The 16,767-nt window shown below is 39.8% G+C and overlaps 1 protein-coding gene across 1 annotated transcript in view; it reads left to right on the plus strand.

Moving 5' to 3' along the window:
• Positions 1-6,177: 6,177 nt before the first annotated feature.
• The window catches only part of DNAH3 (dynein axonemal heavy chain 3), a 171,731-nt gene continuing 161,141 nt past the window's right edge, over positions 6,178-16,767 (plus strand). Inside the window, exons 1-4 of the mRNA XM_036766518.1 lie at positions 6,178-6,213; positions 9,587-9,691; positions 10,715-10,937; positions 16,448-16,514. Of these exons, the coding sequence (XP_036622413.1) occupies positions 6,178-6,213; positions 9,587-9,691; positions 10,715-10,937; positions 16,448-16,514 (431 nt within the window). The remainder of the gene's footprint in view (positions 6,214-9,586; positions 9,692-10,714; positions 10,938-16,447; positions 16,515-16,767) is intronic.

The following is a 16,767-nucleotide window of genomic DNA, read 5'->3' on the forward strand; positions in this document are numbered from 1 at the left end:
AATTGGCTGGGAAATGAGCAAGCAGCATAAAAGGACTCAGACTATAGAATCTTTCTTTGATGACAAAGAAGATCAAAACATACAGCCAGAAGAAGTCAACAAAGTCAAAGATCCTACATCAAAAGCCTCCAAGAAAAATATGAATTGGTCTCAGGCCATAGAAGAGCTCAAAAAATATTTGGAAAAGCAAGTAATAAAAGTAGAGGAAAAATTGGGAAGAGAAATGAGAGTGATGTAAGAAAATCATGAAAAACAAGTCAACAACTTGCTAAAGGAGACCCAAAAAAATACTGAAGAAAATAACACCTTAAAAAATAGACTAACCCAAATGGCAAAAGAGCGCCAAAAAGCCAATGAGGAGAAGAATGCCTTAAAAGGCAGAATTAGTCAAATGAAAAAGGAGGTCCAAAAGACCACTGAAGAAAATACTGCCTTAAAAATTAGAATGGAGCAAGTGGAAGCTAGTGACTTTATGAGAAATCAAAAAATTATAAAACAGAACCAAAAAAATGAAAAACAAAATGGAAGACAATGTGAAATATCTCATTGGAAAAACCACTGACCTGAAGAATAGATCCAGGAGAGATAATTTTTAAAGTGTTGGACTACCTGAAAGCCATGATCAAAAAAAAAAGAGCCTAGATATCATCTTTCAAGAAATTATCAAGGAAAACTGCCCTGATATTCTAGAACCAGAGGGTAAAATAGAAATTGAAAGAATGCACTGATCGCCTCTTGAAAAAGATCCCAAAAGGAAAACTCCTAGGAATATTGTCACCAAATTCCAGAGTTGCCAGGTCAAGGAGAAAATATTGCAAGCAGCCAGAAATAAACAATTTGAGTATTATGGAAACACAATCAGGATAACACAAGATCTAGCACCTTCTATATTAAGGGATTGAAGGGCTTGGAATATGATATTCTGGAGGTCAAAGGAGCTAGGATTAAAACAAAGAATCACCTACCCAGCAAAATTGAGTATCGTGCTCCAAGGCAAAATATGGATTTTCAATAAAGTAAAGGACTTTCAAGCATTCTTGATGAAAAGACCAGAGCTGAATAGAAAATTACAAGAATCAAGAGAAGCATGAAAAGGTAAACAGAAAGGAGAAATCAATAATGGACTTATTAAAGTTAAATTGTTTTCTTTACATTCCTACATGGAAAGATGATATTTGTAACTCATGAGACCTTTCTCACTATTAGGGTAGCCAAAGGGAATATACATATATATAGACAGAGGGCACAGGGTGAGTTAAATATGAAGGGATGATATCTAAAAAATAAAATTAAATTAAGGGGTAAGAAAGGAATATATTGTGAAAAGGAGAAAGAGAGAGATAGAATGGGGTAAATTATTTCACATAAAAGTGGCAAGAAAAGGCAGTTATGATGGAAGGGAAGAGGGGGCACGTGAAAGGGCATGAGTGAATCATGCTCTCATCACTTAAGGAGGGAATAACATACACGCTCATTGGGGGAAGGGGATAAGGGGAGGAATAACAGAAGGGAGGACAGATTGGGGAGGAGGGAGTCCAAAGCAAACACTTTTGAAAAGGGGTAGGGTCAAGGGAGAAAAGTGAATAAAGGGGGATGGGATAGGATAGAGGGAAATAGAGTTAGTCTTTCACAAGGTGACTATTATGGAAGTGTTTTGCATAACGATACATGTGCAGCCTATGTTGAATTGCTTGCCTTCTCAAGGAGGGTAGGTGGGGAGGGAAGAAGGGAGAGAATTTGGAACTCAAAGTTCTAAAAACAAATGTTTAAAAAAATGTTTTTACATACACCTGGGAAATAAGATATACAGGCAATGGGGTATAGAAATCTATCTTGCCCTACAAGAAAGTAAGGGGAAAGGGGATGGGGAGGGTTGGGGTGATAGAAGGGAGGGCAAACTGGAGAAAGGGGCTATCACAATATATGCCATCTTGGGGGGGAGGATAGAAATGGAGGGAAAATTTGCAACTCAAAATCTTATGGAAATCAATGCTGAAAACTAAAAATGTTAAATGAAAGTCTTTCAGTTTAAAAAAAAAAACAGAAAAGATTGGAGGGATAAATGCAAGAGGGTCTGGATGGTTCCAGTTTTTCACTTTGGGCCAGAGTACATGAGGATTCTAAAGGCACGGTGAGTAAGAAATGGGACTCTGGAGGCAAGGGGATTGCTTTTCTTCTCCTTTTGGAGGCAATCAGGATTAAGTGACTTGCCCAGAGTCACAAAGCTAGTAAGTGTCTGAGGTCGCATTTGAACTCAGATCCTCCTGGCTCTAGGCCCAGTGCTTTATCCACTGTGCCACCTAGCTGTCCCAAGGTGATTGATTTTGTGTTGCAGAAATGAGCAGCAATTGAGACTGCAAATCAGATCTCAATATAGCTGTAACATGGTTGACTTTGGCTCTTCTCTCTTCAGCTCAAGTCCCAGTTTCCCCTCCATCTTAGGAACTAAAAGCTAGTATCCTACTTCTATTTGGCCACTTAATATCAATTAGCTTTTACAAAGGAACATTTATTCACACAGATACATTTTCCCCTAATACCTCGGGTGGATAATTCTGCTACACCACCTCTACCCAGAGAGGGGAATGGGATGGAGGGGTAGGTTTACAATTTATCTTAGTCCTACATAGTATCTGTCCTACCAAGTTCATGTCTGAAGGTAACATTGCTGTTGGCTTCTGCTGAGCTGGAGTCTGGGACTCATGCTCCCCAGGGTGCTGTTGATGGGCTGACTGCAATGCCTGTCCTGGATTCCTGAACTCTCAGATCCCCATGACTGGAGCTTTTGACCCAGATTATAGACTACACATTGAACCTGGACAGAAAGGAATGAAAAGATCAGAGAAGCAGGCCTGCTTCTCAGGAGCCACATGGCCTCACAAGGGGAAGGGTCCATGGTTCTTTCACTAGAAGCCATTGTCAAAGAATTAACCTGGCCTCCCTCAGGCATCTTTGCCCCCTGTGGCAATGGTCACAGACCCTTCTGAAGATTTCATCAGTTAACAGGTACACAGCCCAATGGGAAAAGACTCCTCCCAACCATGTGGCAGGCCAATTGAAACCAGTCAGTGAATGTCCATTGATGTTCCAGTCTTTACAGGTATCCTGGAAGCAACTTCCTCACTTACTACTCTTAGATAATGCCATGTTAGCTAACTGATGGGAGTATGCACTTATGCCAGGCACCATCACCTTTCTCCCCCATTATACAGCAAATGTTATTAAAATCATATAGCTGTCCAACCAAGGGGCTTCCAACTCCCAACTAGTGGTCCTCTTGTTAACTAAGCATTACTTCACACAATAGAAATTTTGTATCAGTATGGGTGTATAAACAAATGAAGATCCTAGAGGTTTGTTTTTGTTTTTTCTTTCTTAAATTCATAGAATTTAAAGCTGGAAGGGGCCATAAAGATGACATATACCAGGAGTTCTCATCTTTTTTTTTTATGTTATGTTATGGATCCCCTTGACAATCCAGTGAAACCCATGGATGGAAACCAATCATATTAAAATACAATTATCAAAAAAAAGTTTGTGGACTCAAGGCTAAGAACCCCTGATTCAGTCCAAACTTATTACTTTACAGATGAGGAAACTTAGAAGAGTTAAGTGACTTTTCCAAAGCCACAAAGCTAGTTAAGTGGTCAGGGGTAAACTGGCTTCAAGTAGCTCTCAAGGGCTGATTGTTAAATTTTCATTGGGAGCATTTATATCTGGGAAATAAGCAAATGCTATAAATCAGGGCTTGATTTATTTTTTCATTGATCATCTGGACCTAAGAAAGTTATGGAGACCATGTTAATCATGCAGATTAAATTTAAAAGTGTGTCATATGTACATTTTCCCAAGAAAGCCAGTTTTTTAAAAATCTACTAGAACACCATTAAAGAGTATGAACTAGAAGAAAGAAAAGAAAAAATGGAGTACATTTCGAATAATGTCCTTTGAAAGGTAAGTGTTTTGAGACAGTCCTCAGGCATAAGGGAATCCCTCCTGGAAGGATGTAGGGCTCTGCTATTAACCCTTGGAGCCCATGGAGGCAGCTAGTGACTCAGTGGATAGAGCACTGGGCCTGCACTCAAGAAGACCTGAATTCAAATCTGACCTCAGACACTCATTAGCTGTGTGACCTCGTGTGACTTAACTGGTTTGCCCAAATCCAGTAGAGAAGGAAGTGGGAAACCACTTCAGTATCTTTGCCAAGGAAATCCCATACAGAGTCATGAAGAGTCAGACATGACTGAACAATAACATTAACCCTTGCCTTCTGCAACCGGGCTCACAATGTCATACTTACCTAGTTTAGGTGCAGCTGTCAATAGGTTAAATTCTTGTCTAGGTACCCAGTTTGTCTAAGGAAAGGCCCACGGGACAGTCAGGGACATCAGGGAAAACAAATCCTCAATGAGTGTGGATGCTGAGAATAATATGCAAGACAATTGGAATCAGTTCAACGCAAAGGTTTATGGCAATGGAAAAGAGGGGGCAGGGAAGAGAATAAAAGGGGATGCAACATACAACTCAGGCATTCACACTAACAGAGCATAACTCATGTAAGGGTGGTGTTGCATTGGGGAGCGCAGAGATATGGGTCCTGTCAGCAGGAAGGGAGTGTTCCAAAGTGCCCTTCTGAGAGGGGGTTCTTACACTCTACTTTTGAATGGCCCTCCTGGAGCTGGACAATTTGTTTATTAGAAGTCAAGGCAAAATGTTTTTTGAGGGGTTTATTATCAGGAAGGAAAACAAGCTGGTGGTAGACCCTGTAAATCTGTATATAGGCAACTAGGTGGTGTGCCCGGAGTCAACAATACTCCTCTTCCTGAGCTCAAATCTGGCCTCAAACACTTACTAGCTGTGTGACCCTGGGCAAGTCACTTAACCCTGTATGCCTGAATTCCTCATCTGTAAAATGAGCTGAAGAAGCAAATGGCAAACCGCTCCAGTATCTTTGCCAAGAAAACCCCAAATGGGGTCACAGAGAGTGGGACACAACTGAAAAAATAACTGAATGACAACAAATCTGTACATAAATGAGTCAAATGACCATGCAGTCCTAGATTTTCTAAGGCAGTTTCAATTGAAAATGTGAGACTGAAGTGTACACATCTTTAACCCATGACTAAAATCCTGTTTGCAACCTTGGGCAAGGTTAACTTTAACTTGACTTTCTAATTCCAATAGATAGTGTCAAAAGCAGGATTTGAACCTAGGTCCTTTGACTCCAGAGTCAGAACTTTTCCCGTGGGACCACACTACAATGGAGGAGGTTTGTAAAATGAATAATTTATGTGTGGTTTTTTTCATCTTTTGGCAAGATTGTTCACTGAAATTCCAAGTCAAAAAAAAAGTCATTTGTCAAATCATAACCTGATCTTCAGTAAATGTGGTCACCATATAACATGTTAGTGGGTATATGTACAAGTCTGTACTCATCTACTACTGTGGGGCTGTGTAGAACTTTTGAAGTCTGTTTCTTTTACAAAATCATAACCACAGTAAGAATTACATACTTTGTTGTCATTCATTCTCTGTTACGGGATAATGCCCTCAAATTTGGCACCAAATACTCTCTTGGCCTGAGTGGGGTCTGTATAACAACGGATGAGGCCTGGGACACATGCTGAGGTCAAGTTCCCCAGTGTCCCCTAGGGAGGAGGGGAATAGCTTCCCCTTCCCTTAGTAACAGACGCTGTAGCCTTGGTTACCAGCCCTAAGACAAGAGAAAATGAAACTCTAGCTTTTAAAAAGCTGAGGGAGGAGAAGGGTGTGGAGGGAGGGGAGAAAGGTTGACTGAGGTGCCAGAGGAAGCTGCTTCATACTTTTTCACCAATCTTGGGGCTAAACTGGATGTGGACTTACCAAGATAACCTGAAGGGAAGGAAAAGAGCTCTGGCCAAATTGTGAAAGATCAAGAAAGAGGAAGTTTGACAAACTCTTAGTTTCTTTACTTTCTGTCTCTTTTTTTTTTCCCATTTCTCCTCCTAGGGATTCACTCAAGTTTCCAGGACCTATGACAGCCTTAATGGGCAGAATTTCCTGAAAAATCCATTGTCTGTGATGCTTCCATTATGATGCATAGACTGGGGCATTTTGGAGCTGTCCCATGGAAATTTGCCTTCAGATACTAAGGGTTGTCTGTTGACTCAGCATAGGTAGCCCATTTGTCTGGACATCATGAATTTTTCAACTTGTAAATGTCCTTCTGAAAAGGTGAGTGGAGCGGGGATTTTAAAGGATGCTTATTCATCCTGCCATATGATCCTTAATTCTATTTCCATTGTGTTTAGAACATTTTTCTTGTGGCCTTGTCATAAACTGGCCACTATGTTGGAACCTTCCTGACTGGCCCAGTCTGATTGTTTCTGGTGAGCTATGACTACCATGATTTGTTGCTATGTTTTGGACTTGGGTCACTAGATCCCTAGTACGTAGAGCCAGATTTCTTTAGGGCTTGCCACAAAAGCTGCAGGTATAGATTGAAAATTAATTTTTTTTAAAGCTTCCATTCTGAGATGGCTAACCCACATTATGATGGTGCTATTAGCATGAGGTGCAATTGTCGGAAGAGAAGCAGATATTCCAATTGTCTGATATTTGTGAACCATCCTTTTAATCAGGATCTTTGAATTAGATGTATATCTAGGGCAAGGGACAGACTGCCATTGATGGAAAACTCTCACTAGGGAGGTGGGGGAAAGATGGAGGAGGGAGGGAGACTATTCTAACATATAACATCTAACAATAGATACCTCACTTCTGAGATTCTGAAAGAAGCCACATGTGATTTTAGGGCACTGAGGATGCAATTTTAAAAATCTTCCTTGAATGGTACAGTACTTGCTTTTGCTGCCCAAATTTTTTGTTTTCATGTAGTCACTATGGTAGTAGGGGCCTAGCTGGCATATTAGGTTTAGCTGGGGAGATTTCATGCCTGTTTATCAGAGAGGCATATTTATTTTTAGTAGTAAAAAAGAGAAAGACACACACACACACACACACACACACACACAACACTGTGAGATATTGTATACTTGGCTGCCTGGCATTGGGGGTAGTACCAGAGAAACAGAGGTTTTTAAATCCAGCTCTGAGGTCCCTACACTCCAAATGGAAAGAACTAGGCTGGATGAACAGTACCATTTCCACTTTGTTTATAAAAGCTCCAAGGCTCAAGAGTTTTTAAAACTGCAAACCATTTGCATGGTTTTGCTTAAGGAATTACAGGGTCAGCAATCTTTTAGAAGTGATATACCAAGTTTGTGACTGGGGTTTGAGAAGTTGTGGATCTAGGGCAGCATTGATGGCGCTTGAACCACCTCTTCTGGAGGAGGTAGGATAATAGTTGGGTAGGCAGAAAGGCAGCAAGTGTCAGCTGGCCCAAGTGGCTTGGATTGCCAATACTTGGTGTAATTCATGAGGCCAAGTTAAACTACCCTACACAAAGGTATTCAAACTCAGCACCAGATATATTTTCTACTCTTGTACTATTCAGGATTTGGGGTGGTACAAAGGTGGTTCTGCATTCTCAAAGGTTATGCCAGAATAGCATAGATTCTAAAAGGTCCTGCCAACATTTCAAGGCTTCCAGATGCACCTGGAGAGAAGCTTCATGCCTGTCATCTGATAACAATCCTAGTGACGTTTGGAGAGTCTCATGACCAGGTTGAGTGCAGGATGATGAATTTTTTTAGTCCCAGGAAATCTTAAAGACAACCTATTCAGTCATACTTGGGGTGAAATCTGTGTTAGTGAATCTACTATTCACATTGATGAAATGCAAAACCAAGTAGTAGAGGCATCACATGTGTGAATCACAATAAAGATTTAAAAACCAATCCATTTAGTCACACTTCAGATTAAGAGACAACACACTATAGACAGAGATACAGTCAGCCCCAATTAGAGTTGGTTGTAGAGGGAATTATTTGGGAGATATGTGCTCAGCTCTCACTAAATCAACAAACATTTGTAAAACACCTACTATGTGCCATGTACTATGCTAGGCACTGGGGATTAAATGAAAAAGAAATAATCTTTACTTTCAAAGAACCTTCATTCTAACAGGGGAGATGAGATATGCATATGTAAGTAAATTACAAATATAATAACACAGAATATATCCAACATAATACAAAGTAGCTGAAAAGGAGGAAATTGAATGCTGGGGAGAAAAGGAAAGACTTCATGTAGAAGATCATGCTTGAAGTGGGTCTTGAAAGAAGAGAAGGATTCTATAAAGAGAGAGTATATGCCTGAAATAAGAGGCGACCAATGCAAAAGATGACCCATGAGATGGGAGATGGAGTACGACATGTGAGGAAAAGAAAAACCTAGTTTGGTGATTCTGTAGAGTGCAGGAAAAGTAGTAAGGTAGAAGAATTAAGCTCAAAAAAATAGGTCCTGGTTGTGAAAAGTCTTTAAAAGCCAAGTTAAGGAATTTATTTTGGTCCTACAGCTAATAGGGAACTATTCAATTTTACTGAATAAGAGCGTGGCATGGTCATATTTATGCTTAAGGAAAAATCACTTTGCTATCCAGGTGGCAGATGAGTTGGAGTGGAGAGGGAATAAGGCAGGGAGACCACTTATTAGGGCATTGGAGAGAGGCCTAAACTAAGGTGATGGTTGTGTGAAGAGAGGGGGTCGGATACAAGAGATATTGTAGATAAATGGCAAGATTTGGCAACTGATTAGATATATGAGCTAAGGAGAAATAAAAGTTGAAAATAATGCCAAGTTTACAAATCTGAAAGGCTGAAAGAATGGCAGTGGATGCTTGAATGCCCTCCGTCTTCATATCCACCTACTGTCTTCCTTTACGTTCCAAATAAAAAGACATCTTTTATTCCTTTGCATAAGTTGGGGGAGGGGAAAGGTGTCCACTAGTGTGGAACATTGAACATAATGTCAGATTTTTCCCCCTATGCATTGATTGGATTTTGCTGAATTTATTTTCTCTCCTTTTTTGAAAAAAAAAGTTTTAAGAGGTGGCTCTCTGGAAAGGAGAAAGGATACCAGGGAAATTGGAGATGATGTACAAATAAAAGATATAAATGAAAATCTATTTTAAAAAAGATATTTCTGAGTTTCAGTTGCATGATTAAGTCAGAAGCCAGTTTTGTAAACAGCTGAGGAGGAGAGGAAGTGAAGGCCATGAGTGTAGAAAGCTTTTTCTAAGGAGTTTGACTGAAAAAGGAAAGAAAGTCATAGGATAATAGCTGGAGGAGAAAAATGAGTTTACCTTTTGCCCAGCAGCATGAGCTTGGGAGGAATGAAATAAACAGGGTCAGCCCCTGACTTTGCTTTTCAAACCTGGAAGGTGCCTCTAAATTTAGGTTCTTTCTGGCAATAACTTCCATTAACCATTATGACTACGGAAACTAAAAAAAGATCTGAAAGATCTTCTAGGAAGAACCCTGAAAGAGGGGATTTAAAAATAAAAATACCTACTGAGCTGAATGTCTATAATTCCTAATGGTGATGTGTCTGTGCCTTCCTCCTACTCCCCTCTTCCCCCAACCAGCCAGAGTGCTACAAACATATCCTCATCCTTTAAAAGAATCTTTGTTCTCATTTTCTGCAGTCCACCAGAAATGACTCCATACATCACATGAGCCACTCTAAGATGCGACCAGAGTTGCCACCTCTGCCTCGATCTGCCAATGAAGAACCATCTGACCTCTACAAGGTCTGTTTGTAGAAATGCTGCTTTCCCCGTCCCCCGAGCCCTCCCCCCACCCCCACCCAGGGTGATGAGATGATGTGCTGGGACTCAGAGGTTATTCTTACTCTTTTAAAGTGTCAAGCTAGGCGCACAAGCAATGCCACAAAGGTTCACACTCTTCACTAGTCACACTTGCTTATCAGTGCTATTTTCAGAAATAATGATGGTTATCTGAACAGCTTTGTTGTCAATTCTGAAATAACATGGATGGATACTTGTCACATGATCAAAAATTTCTATCCCATTCAATTGGATAAATATTTGTTAAATGCCTGCTATGGATAAACTACTGTGCTAGGTACTGGGTGGGAACAGAAAAGCAATAAACAGTCTCTGTTCTAAAGTAATTTCTATTCTAATGGGTCCTACCATTCAACAAACGTTGATTAAGCATGGGGCTAGGCACCTGGGGACTAGAGACATTGGCTGATACACTTGTTCAGACATATCTAATTAAGACCAGATCTATTTGCACTATAAAATATGCTATAGTAATAACAACTCTATTTACATAGTTCTTGACTTTCCAAGCTCTTTCCCAACTAATTTCCATTTTATTTACACAGTATCCTTTTGACAGGTAGGTAATTTGTCAAGGTAGGCAATGCTTCTGACTCCTGATCTAGCATGCTTTCCCCTTACCCTACTAGAAAAGATGGAGTTGAGCAAAACAATTCGTACAAAAGGTGTTAAGCTTCAGTATCTGATACATTAAGATCTACTGTGGATTGGTTTGCAGTAGAAAAAGAAAGTCAAAGAAAGGGCATGAATGGTTGGGAAAAGGATAACAGATGGCCAGTCAGAGTGTTTGATGAATGAATGAATGAAAAGAAGCTTTTATGAAATGCTTTCTATGTGCAAAGCACTAGGGATTTAAAATAGAAAAATTGGATAGTCCCTGCTCTCCAGAAGATCACATACTATGTAAAGTGCTATGTGAATATGAGTCGTTACTATTATGTCTCTTCTGGCTTTCTCCAAATCTAGACTGTCATGTCGCACAGCTTTTACCCTCCCTTGATGCAAAGGACGTCATGGACTAAGGCTGTGCCATTCAAGGACCAAATCCACTATCGTGGTCCCAGTGATTCCATCGCTAACAACTATTCCATGACGGCTCGAGACCTGAAATTGAGGGACCTGCTGAAGATCTACCAGCCTGTCACCATCATCACCCCATTTGGAATGGAGTGTCAGAAAGCCAAAATGGGTATCTTTTAGCTTCTGAATAAAATTGGATGGTGCTAGTGTTTTCATGGAAGGAGGGAGAGTGCAGGGAGAAGGCATGAGATAGCCTAGCACTGCACTCTTGTTAACAGCCGAAACTATCCTCTTTCCTCTGACTGATCTTAGCCAAAGATACTTTGCCTATCTGACATCCTCATTTCTCCTTCTGAAAATGCTCTGCTGACTGTCCCACCTTCTTACAATTCTATCTGAAATTATGTATTAGGTAATCCACTTCCTTTATTTTTTTTTTCATTTTGAACTTTGGGCCTTCCCTCCCAAAGGGTCATGTTTCTTATGGCTTTTGCATTACCCTATCACAGATTTAGCCATAGTTGAGTGATCCTGTGCCCCTTGATGTCCTCTATCCCCAAGACACAACTCCCTTCTTGGAACATATAGGTTTGAAATCACTTCCAGATCCTGCTAATCTAGATTCCCTTAGAAATTTCTTCTCCAAAAAGCTAAGGTGTGAGTAGGGTGAGCCAAACCATGATCTATGGATCTGAATGAAACTGGCCATGGGTTCCTCAGAGGCACCAGGATACAGTGGAAATATTGCTGGATTTACAGACAGAGAACTTAGATTTAAATCCTGCTTTTGACCTGTATGACGTTGGGAGGCCGCTTAACCTCTCCTTCCCTCAGTTTCTTCACTTGAAAATGGAGTTGGACTAGACCTCTAAGCTTACTTCTATCTCTGTCTCTATGATCCCATAACTTTCTCCCACACTTGGATCTATTTGCTATAAATAAAATCATTTGATATATAGTGGGGGTACTTTCAAGATGAATTTCTGGCAAAAAAAAAATTCATACCTAGGCAAATACTTTTTGTAGAAGGGCATGTATGATAGAGGGGATAGAGTGTTGGACATAGTCAGGAAGACCTGAGTTCAAATCTTCTTTCTGACACTGTATGACCATAAGCAAATCAGTAAGCCTCAGTTTCCCCATATTTAAAATGACAGGTTTGGGCTTGACCTCTAAAAATCCCTTCTATCTCTAAATCTTGGATCCTATGATTAGACACGTGATGTAGCATTCGCTAATTAGTGGGATTTCTTCTCAAGGAGAAAAAAAGGAATGTAGTCTCTCAGTATTGGCAGTTCTCAATTATATGTGGAATTATTATCTAGTTTGCAGGTTATCTAGACCCTTTATTTTTCTTACTGTTTTTTTCCTCTTGCCTCTTTCGTTGATTAGGAGTATGAAGAGGAGGGGCAGAGCAAATCGGGATTTCAGAGCAGTTTTGATGAAAGGTTAGGTAGGAGGAAAAAGTTAAAATTCAGGCTAAAATACATTTTGTTTTGATTATTAATTTCTAATTTCCTGATTTTCCTGTCCTCACTGATTCTCGATGATGGAAAGTCAGCTTTATTTACTTTTTAGTGGTTACAAAAGAGACATTTTTCATTTGGTCTAGAAAATGAAATCCATCTGTTGGCTTTTGATCCTAAATGAATTTCATAATTTATCATTTTAATTTCATACTCATTATCCTCCAATTTGTTGGATTTCCTTTTTGTTGACTAGTTTACACCTTTTGTTTAAAAAAACCCACACATTCAGCTAAAGTTGGCTAGTGCTCTAGGAGTAATAAGACTAGGAATACTTTGAAATGATGTGAGAAAAGCAGAAGTTACTTATTTTGCTTTAAAATTCCAAACACTTAAAATATGTGGTAAAAAAATAATACAATGATATCTGTTGAGCATATAAGTACTCAGTACTTACCTGGTGAAAGATACAAAAGAAATAGGAGAGCCGGTCCCCCTCCCTCAAGGAGTTTATAAAGTTACTAAGGAGAAAAAAGAGTACACTTAAAATAGTAAGGTAACAATACAAGAGAGATACAATTTGAAACAATAAGGTACTATTTATACACATACACACACAGATTATTCATTATGAGAAAAAAAAAGTATTCACAAGCTCTAGAATAGTCAAAGATAGCCAGAGGAAGAGCTTGCACTTAGACTGGATTTTCAAAGTGTGGGTTTATCAACTAACCAACATGCTTTTATTAAGTACCTACTACATGCTGGGCATTATGGCAGGTGTGGGGGATACAAGTTCAGAGACTGAAACAATCCCTGCTCTCAAGGACCTTGTATTCTAATGGTAGGGACAAGGTTATGTTGTGTAACTCTGCTGGGTTCTCAGGGTCAGTGCCCTTGAAGTCATGATGTTACCTTTCCCTGACATGTCAACCTTGTCCCCAAAGTATCTTTTGACTCCTGATGCAAATACAATATCAGACATTGCTACCACCTTCAGTGGATGCTGCTACCAGTGAGACCTCTGGGCCTTCCAAATATTTGGAGGGAATACAAAGTTATAACCTCATCAGCTCCATCTCTGTATACTCAGGTGCTTTTTCTTAAGAGATCTTGGACCATGGCTCTCTTATCACAACACAGATATTAGGAAAGAAGTGGCGATTCACTTTCAGGGACCTGTAATCCTCCTCACTAAATATGGAGTCTTCTTGCATTTGACAGACTACTTTAAACTAGGTGCTATTTCCATATATAACCCAAGAGGCATGCCTTTATCTCGTGCAACCAATCACATCCAATTAAAGACTTAATCATACTGAGCTTACTTTTTTTATAAAAAGCTAGTTTACTTGTGCTTAATTTAATCAAGATGTCTGGGCCTTTACCTTTACAAAAGGAAATGTAGAAAAGTTGTGGTTCTTACAGCTAAACAGAAAGATTTCTATTTTACCCTCCTTAGAGGCATTAGCGTAATTAAGCCTATTAAGTAGCGGAATGATATAGTCAGATTTGCTTTCAAGGAAAATCACTTTGGCCGCTGAGTGAAGGATGAGGATGTACAGGAGTGGAAAAGGAATTGAGATTTGGCATTCCAGGAAGTGAGAGTTTAAAAAAAATGTATTAATTTATTATCCTTAATCTTTCTGGGCAGAGTTAAGGGTTTCCCTTTTTCCTCTGCTGCAGAAAAAGTTAACTGTGGACTTAAGGACACCAGAAGGTTAGAATTATGTCCTGGCCACAGTTCAGCACAAGGTAAAATCAGCTTTGGAAGGAGTGGAAGTAAAGGTTCAGGCTCAAACTTGGAACAGACTACAGAGGTGGGTCAGAATACTAGGGAAGTGCAGCTCAGGCCCTTACAAAGGGTTATACATACAGCTCTAAATTCTTAATCCAGCCCTGCTTCAGTCAGTCTACTAGCATTTATTAATTGCCAGGCATTTAATTAAGTGCCAGGCAATGTGCCAAACAGTAAGGATACAAATAAAGGCAGAAAACAAAACTCAAGGGCTCGTAGCTTAATGGGGGAGACAAAATACAAACAACTCTACAAACAAGACACATACATACATATATAGATATAGATATAGATATAGACATAGACATAGACATAGACACAGACACAGACACAGACACAGACACAGATATAGACATAGACATAGATATAGATATAGATATAGACATAGACATAGACATAGACATAGATATAGATATAGATATAGACATAGACATAGACATAGACATAGACATAGACATAGATATAGATATAGATATAGACATAGACATAGACATAGACATAGATATAGATATAGATATAAATATAGACATAGATATAGATATAGATATAGATATAGATATAGATATAGATATAGATATAGATATAGATATAGATATAGACATAGATATAGATATAGATATAGGATAAATTGGAGGTACTCTCAAAGGGAAGGCACTAAGGTAAACAAAGGCTGGGAAAGGCCTTTTGCAGGAAGTGGGACCTTAGCTGAGACTTGGAGGAAGACAGGGAACCCAAGAGGTGGAGATGAGGGAGAGAATTCCAGGCACTAGGGATAGCAATGGGGTGTCTGTTTGAGAAACAGAGTGGAGACAAATGTCACTGGATAGAGTTAGATAGAAGAGTTAGGTGTAAGAAGCCTAGAGAAGGTAGGAAGAGGCCAGGTTATAAAGGGCTGAGAAAACCACACAGAGGATTTTATATAACCTGATCCAGGCAGTAATGCAAACCACTGGAATTTATTGAATGAGAGAGGATTTTTTTTTTTTTGCAGGGGGGAAGGCAGGGCAATTGGGGTTTAGTGACTCGCCCAAGGTCACACAGCTAGGAAGTGTGTCAAGTGTCTGAGGCCAGATTTGAACTCAGGTCCTCTTGACTCCAGGGCCACTGCTCTACTCACTGTGCCACCTAGCTGTCCCACGGGAGAGGACTTCTGGGTAGGGAGGTGGGGGAGGGGCCATCAGTGACAGGATCAGACCTGAACTTTAGGAAGATCAATTTGATAGCTAAATAGAGGATAGATTGGGGTGATTAGTTGTTCTTTATAATTTCTCTTATTTATAGAGTATTTTGTACTTTGCCAGTTTGTGATACACACATCCTCCGATTCCATCAGTACCTCCAATGAAGTAGCCATGGCAGGTATTGTTGGCCCTGGGTTACAGAGCAGGAAGCTTCGATCCAGGGATATTAGGAGATGTGTTCAACCAGGAAAGTGGTGGGCTTGGCACCAGAACTCACTTCTGCTGACTCTGAGTTTGCTTCCTTCCACACCACCACACCTTCCAGTTAATCCCCGGGTATTCTGTCTATCCTCTAGGACAGACTCTGGACATAATCTCACATCATGCCATCTTTGTTGCGATTTTTTTTTCTCCTGCCCAGTGATCTCATAGTTGTAAGAAGTTCTTCTAAGGGAAATCCCCTTTAGTGGAGCATATGAGCACTAGGTTAAGTAGATTATCCAGGTTTCTTCAGTAGGCATCAGGGGATAGGTATGATGTGGTCATCTCCTTGGTAAAGGGAATTCTGGGGCTGAGGAACTTCTCTATCATTGAAGGCCATTGCCTTATCCACAACTTAAGTGTTGCCTCTATCCAAGACAATTCCAAAGGACTCAGGATGGAAAATGCTATCCACCTCCAGAGAAAGAACTGATGCGTCTGAATACAGACTGAAGCATGTCATTTTTCACTTCCCTTTTTTCATTTTTCTTTTGGTTTGAGTTTTCTTCCACAAAATGACTAATATGGAAATATTTTTTACATGATTACAGATATATAACCTATATCATAGTGCTTACTGTCTCAGGGAGGGAGGAGGAGAAAGAGGGAAGGATAGAATTTAGAACTCAAAACTTTAAAAAATGAATGTTAAAAATTGTTCTTACATTTAGTGGGGGGGAGGGGGAAGATAAAATATTATTTTTAAAAAGACATACCATTAAAAAAATGTTGCCTTGAGCACCGAGAAGTTAATTAACTTGCTAAGGTCCCAGCCACTACGTTTCAAAGATGGGACTGAAACCCAGGCCTTCTTGACTTCCAGGATGGCTCTTTATTCAGTCAGCCATGCTGCACGTCCTAATTTCTGCACATAGCATTGTTTGTGGCTCTGAAAATTCAGAAGAGAGGAAGGAAGTGATATGGCCCTAAGCTACTTCATTGTCATCAATGTCTTTGTCATTTCTGCTTTCAGCTTCAAGAGATGGGCCCAATGCAAAGAGAGTCAAGTTTTCACCCAGAAGCAAAATCGACCATTCCAGGTAATCTACCACATTTGGACAGGACTGATCTCAGGCTCAGTTGTAAAATAGGTGAAGTTTACCTTCCTGCCTCACCTTTTAGGAGGTCTCTTTCTCCTTCCTCAGCCTCATTGTAGCCTTCATTATAGATATAGGTGATCTAGATATAGATACAGATTTGACTGGATTTCATTATGATTTCATTGGTATAGGGAATTCTCAATGAGAAAACTCACTCTGTCATGCATATTAGTACACTCTCTGCAATTTATAG

This window comes from Trichosurus vulpecula, chromosome 1, assembly GCF_011100635.1.
Source record: "Trichosurus vulpecula isolate mTriVul1 chromosome 1, mTriVul1.pri, whole genome shotgun sequence".
NCBI classification, from domain to species: Eukaryota; Metazoa; Chordata; class Mammalia; order Diprotodontia; family Phalangeridae; genus Trichosurus; species Trichosurus vulpecula.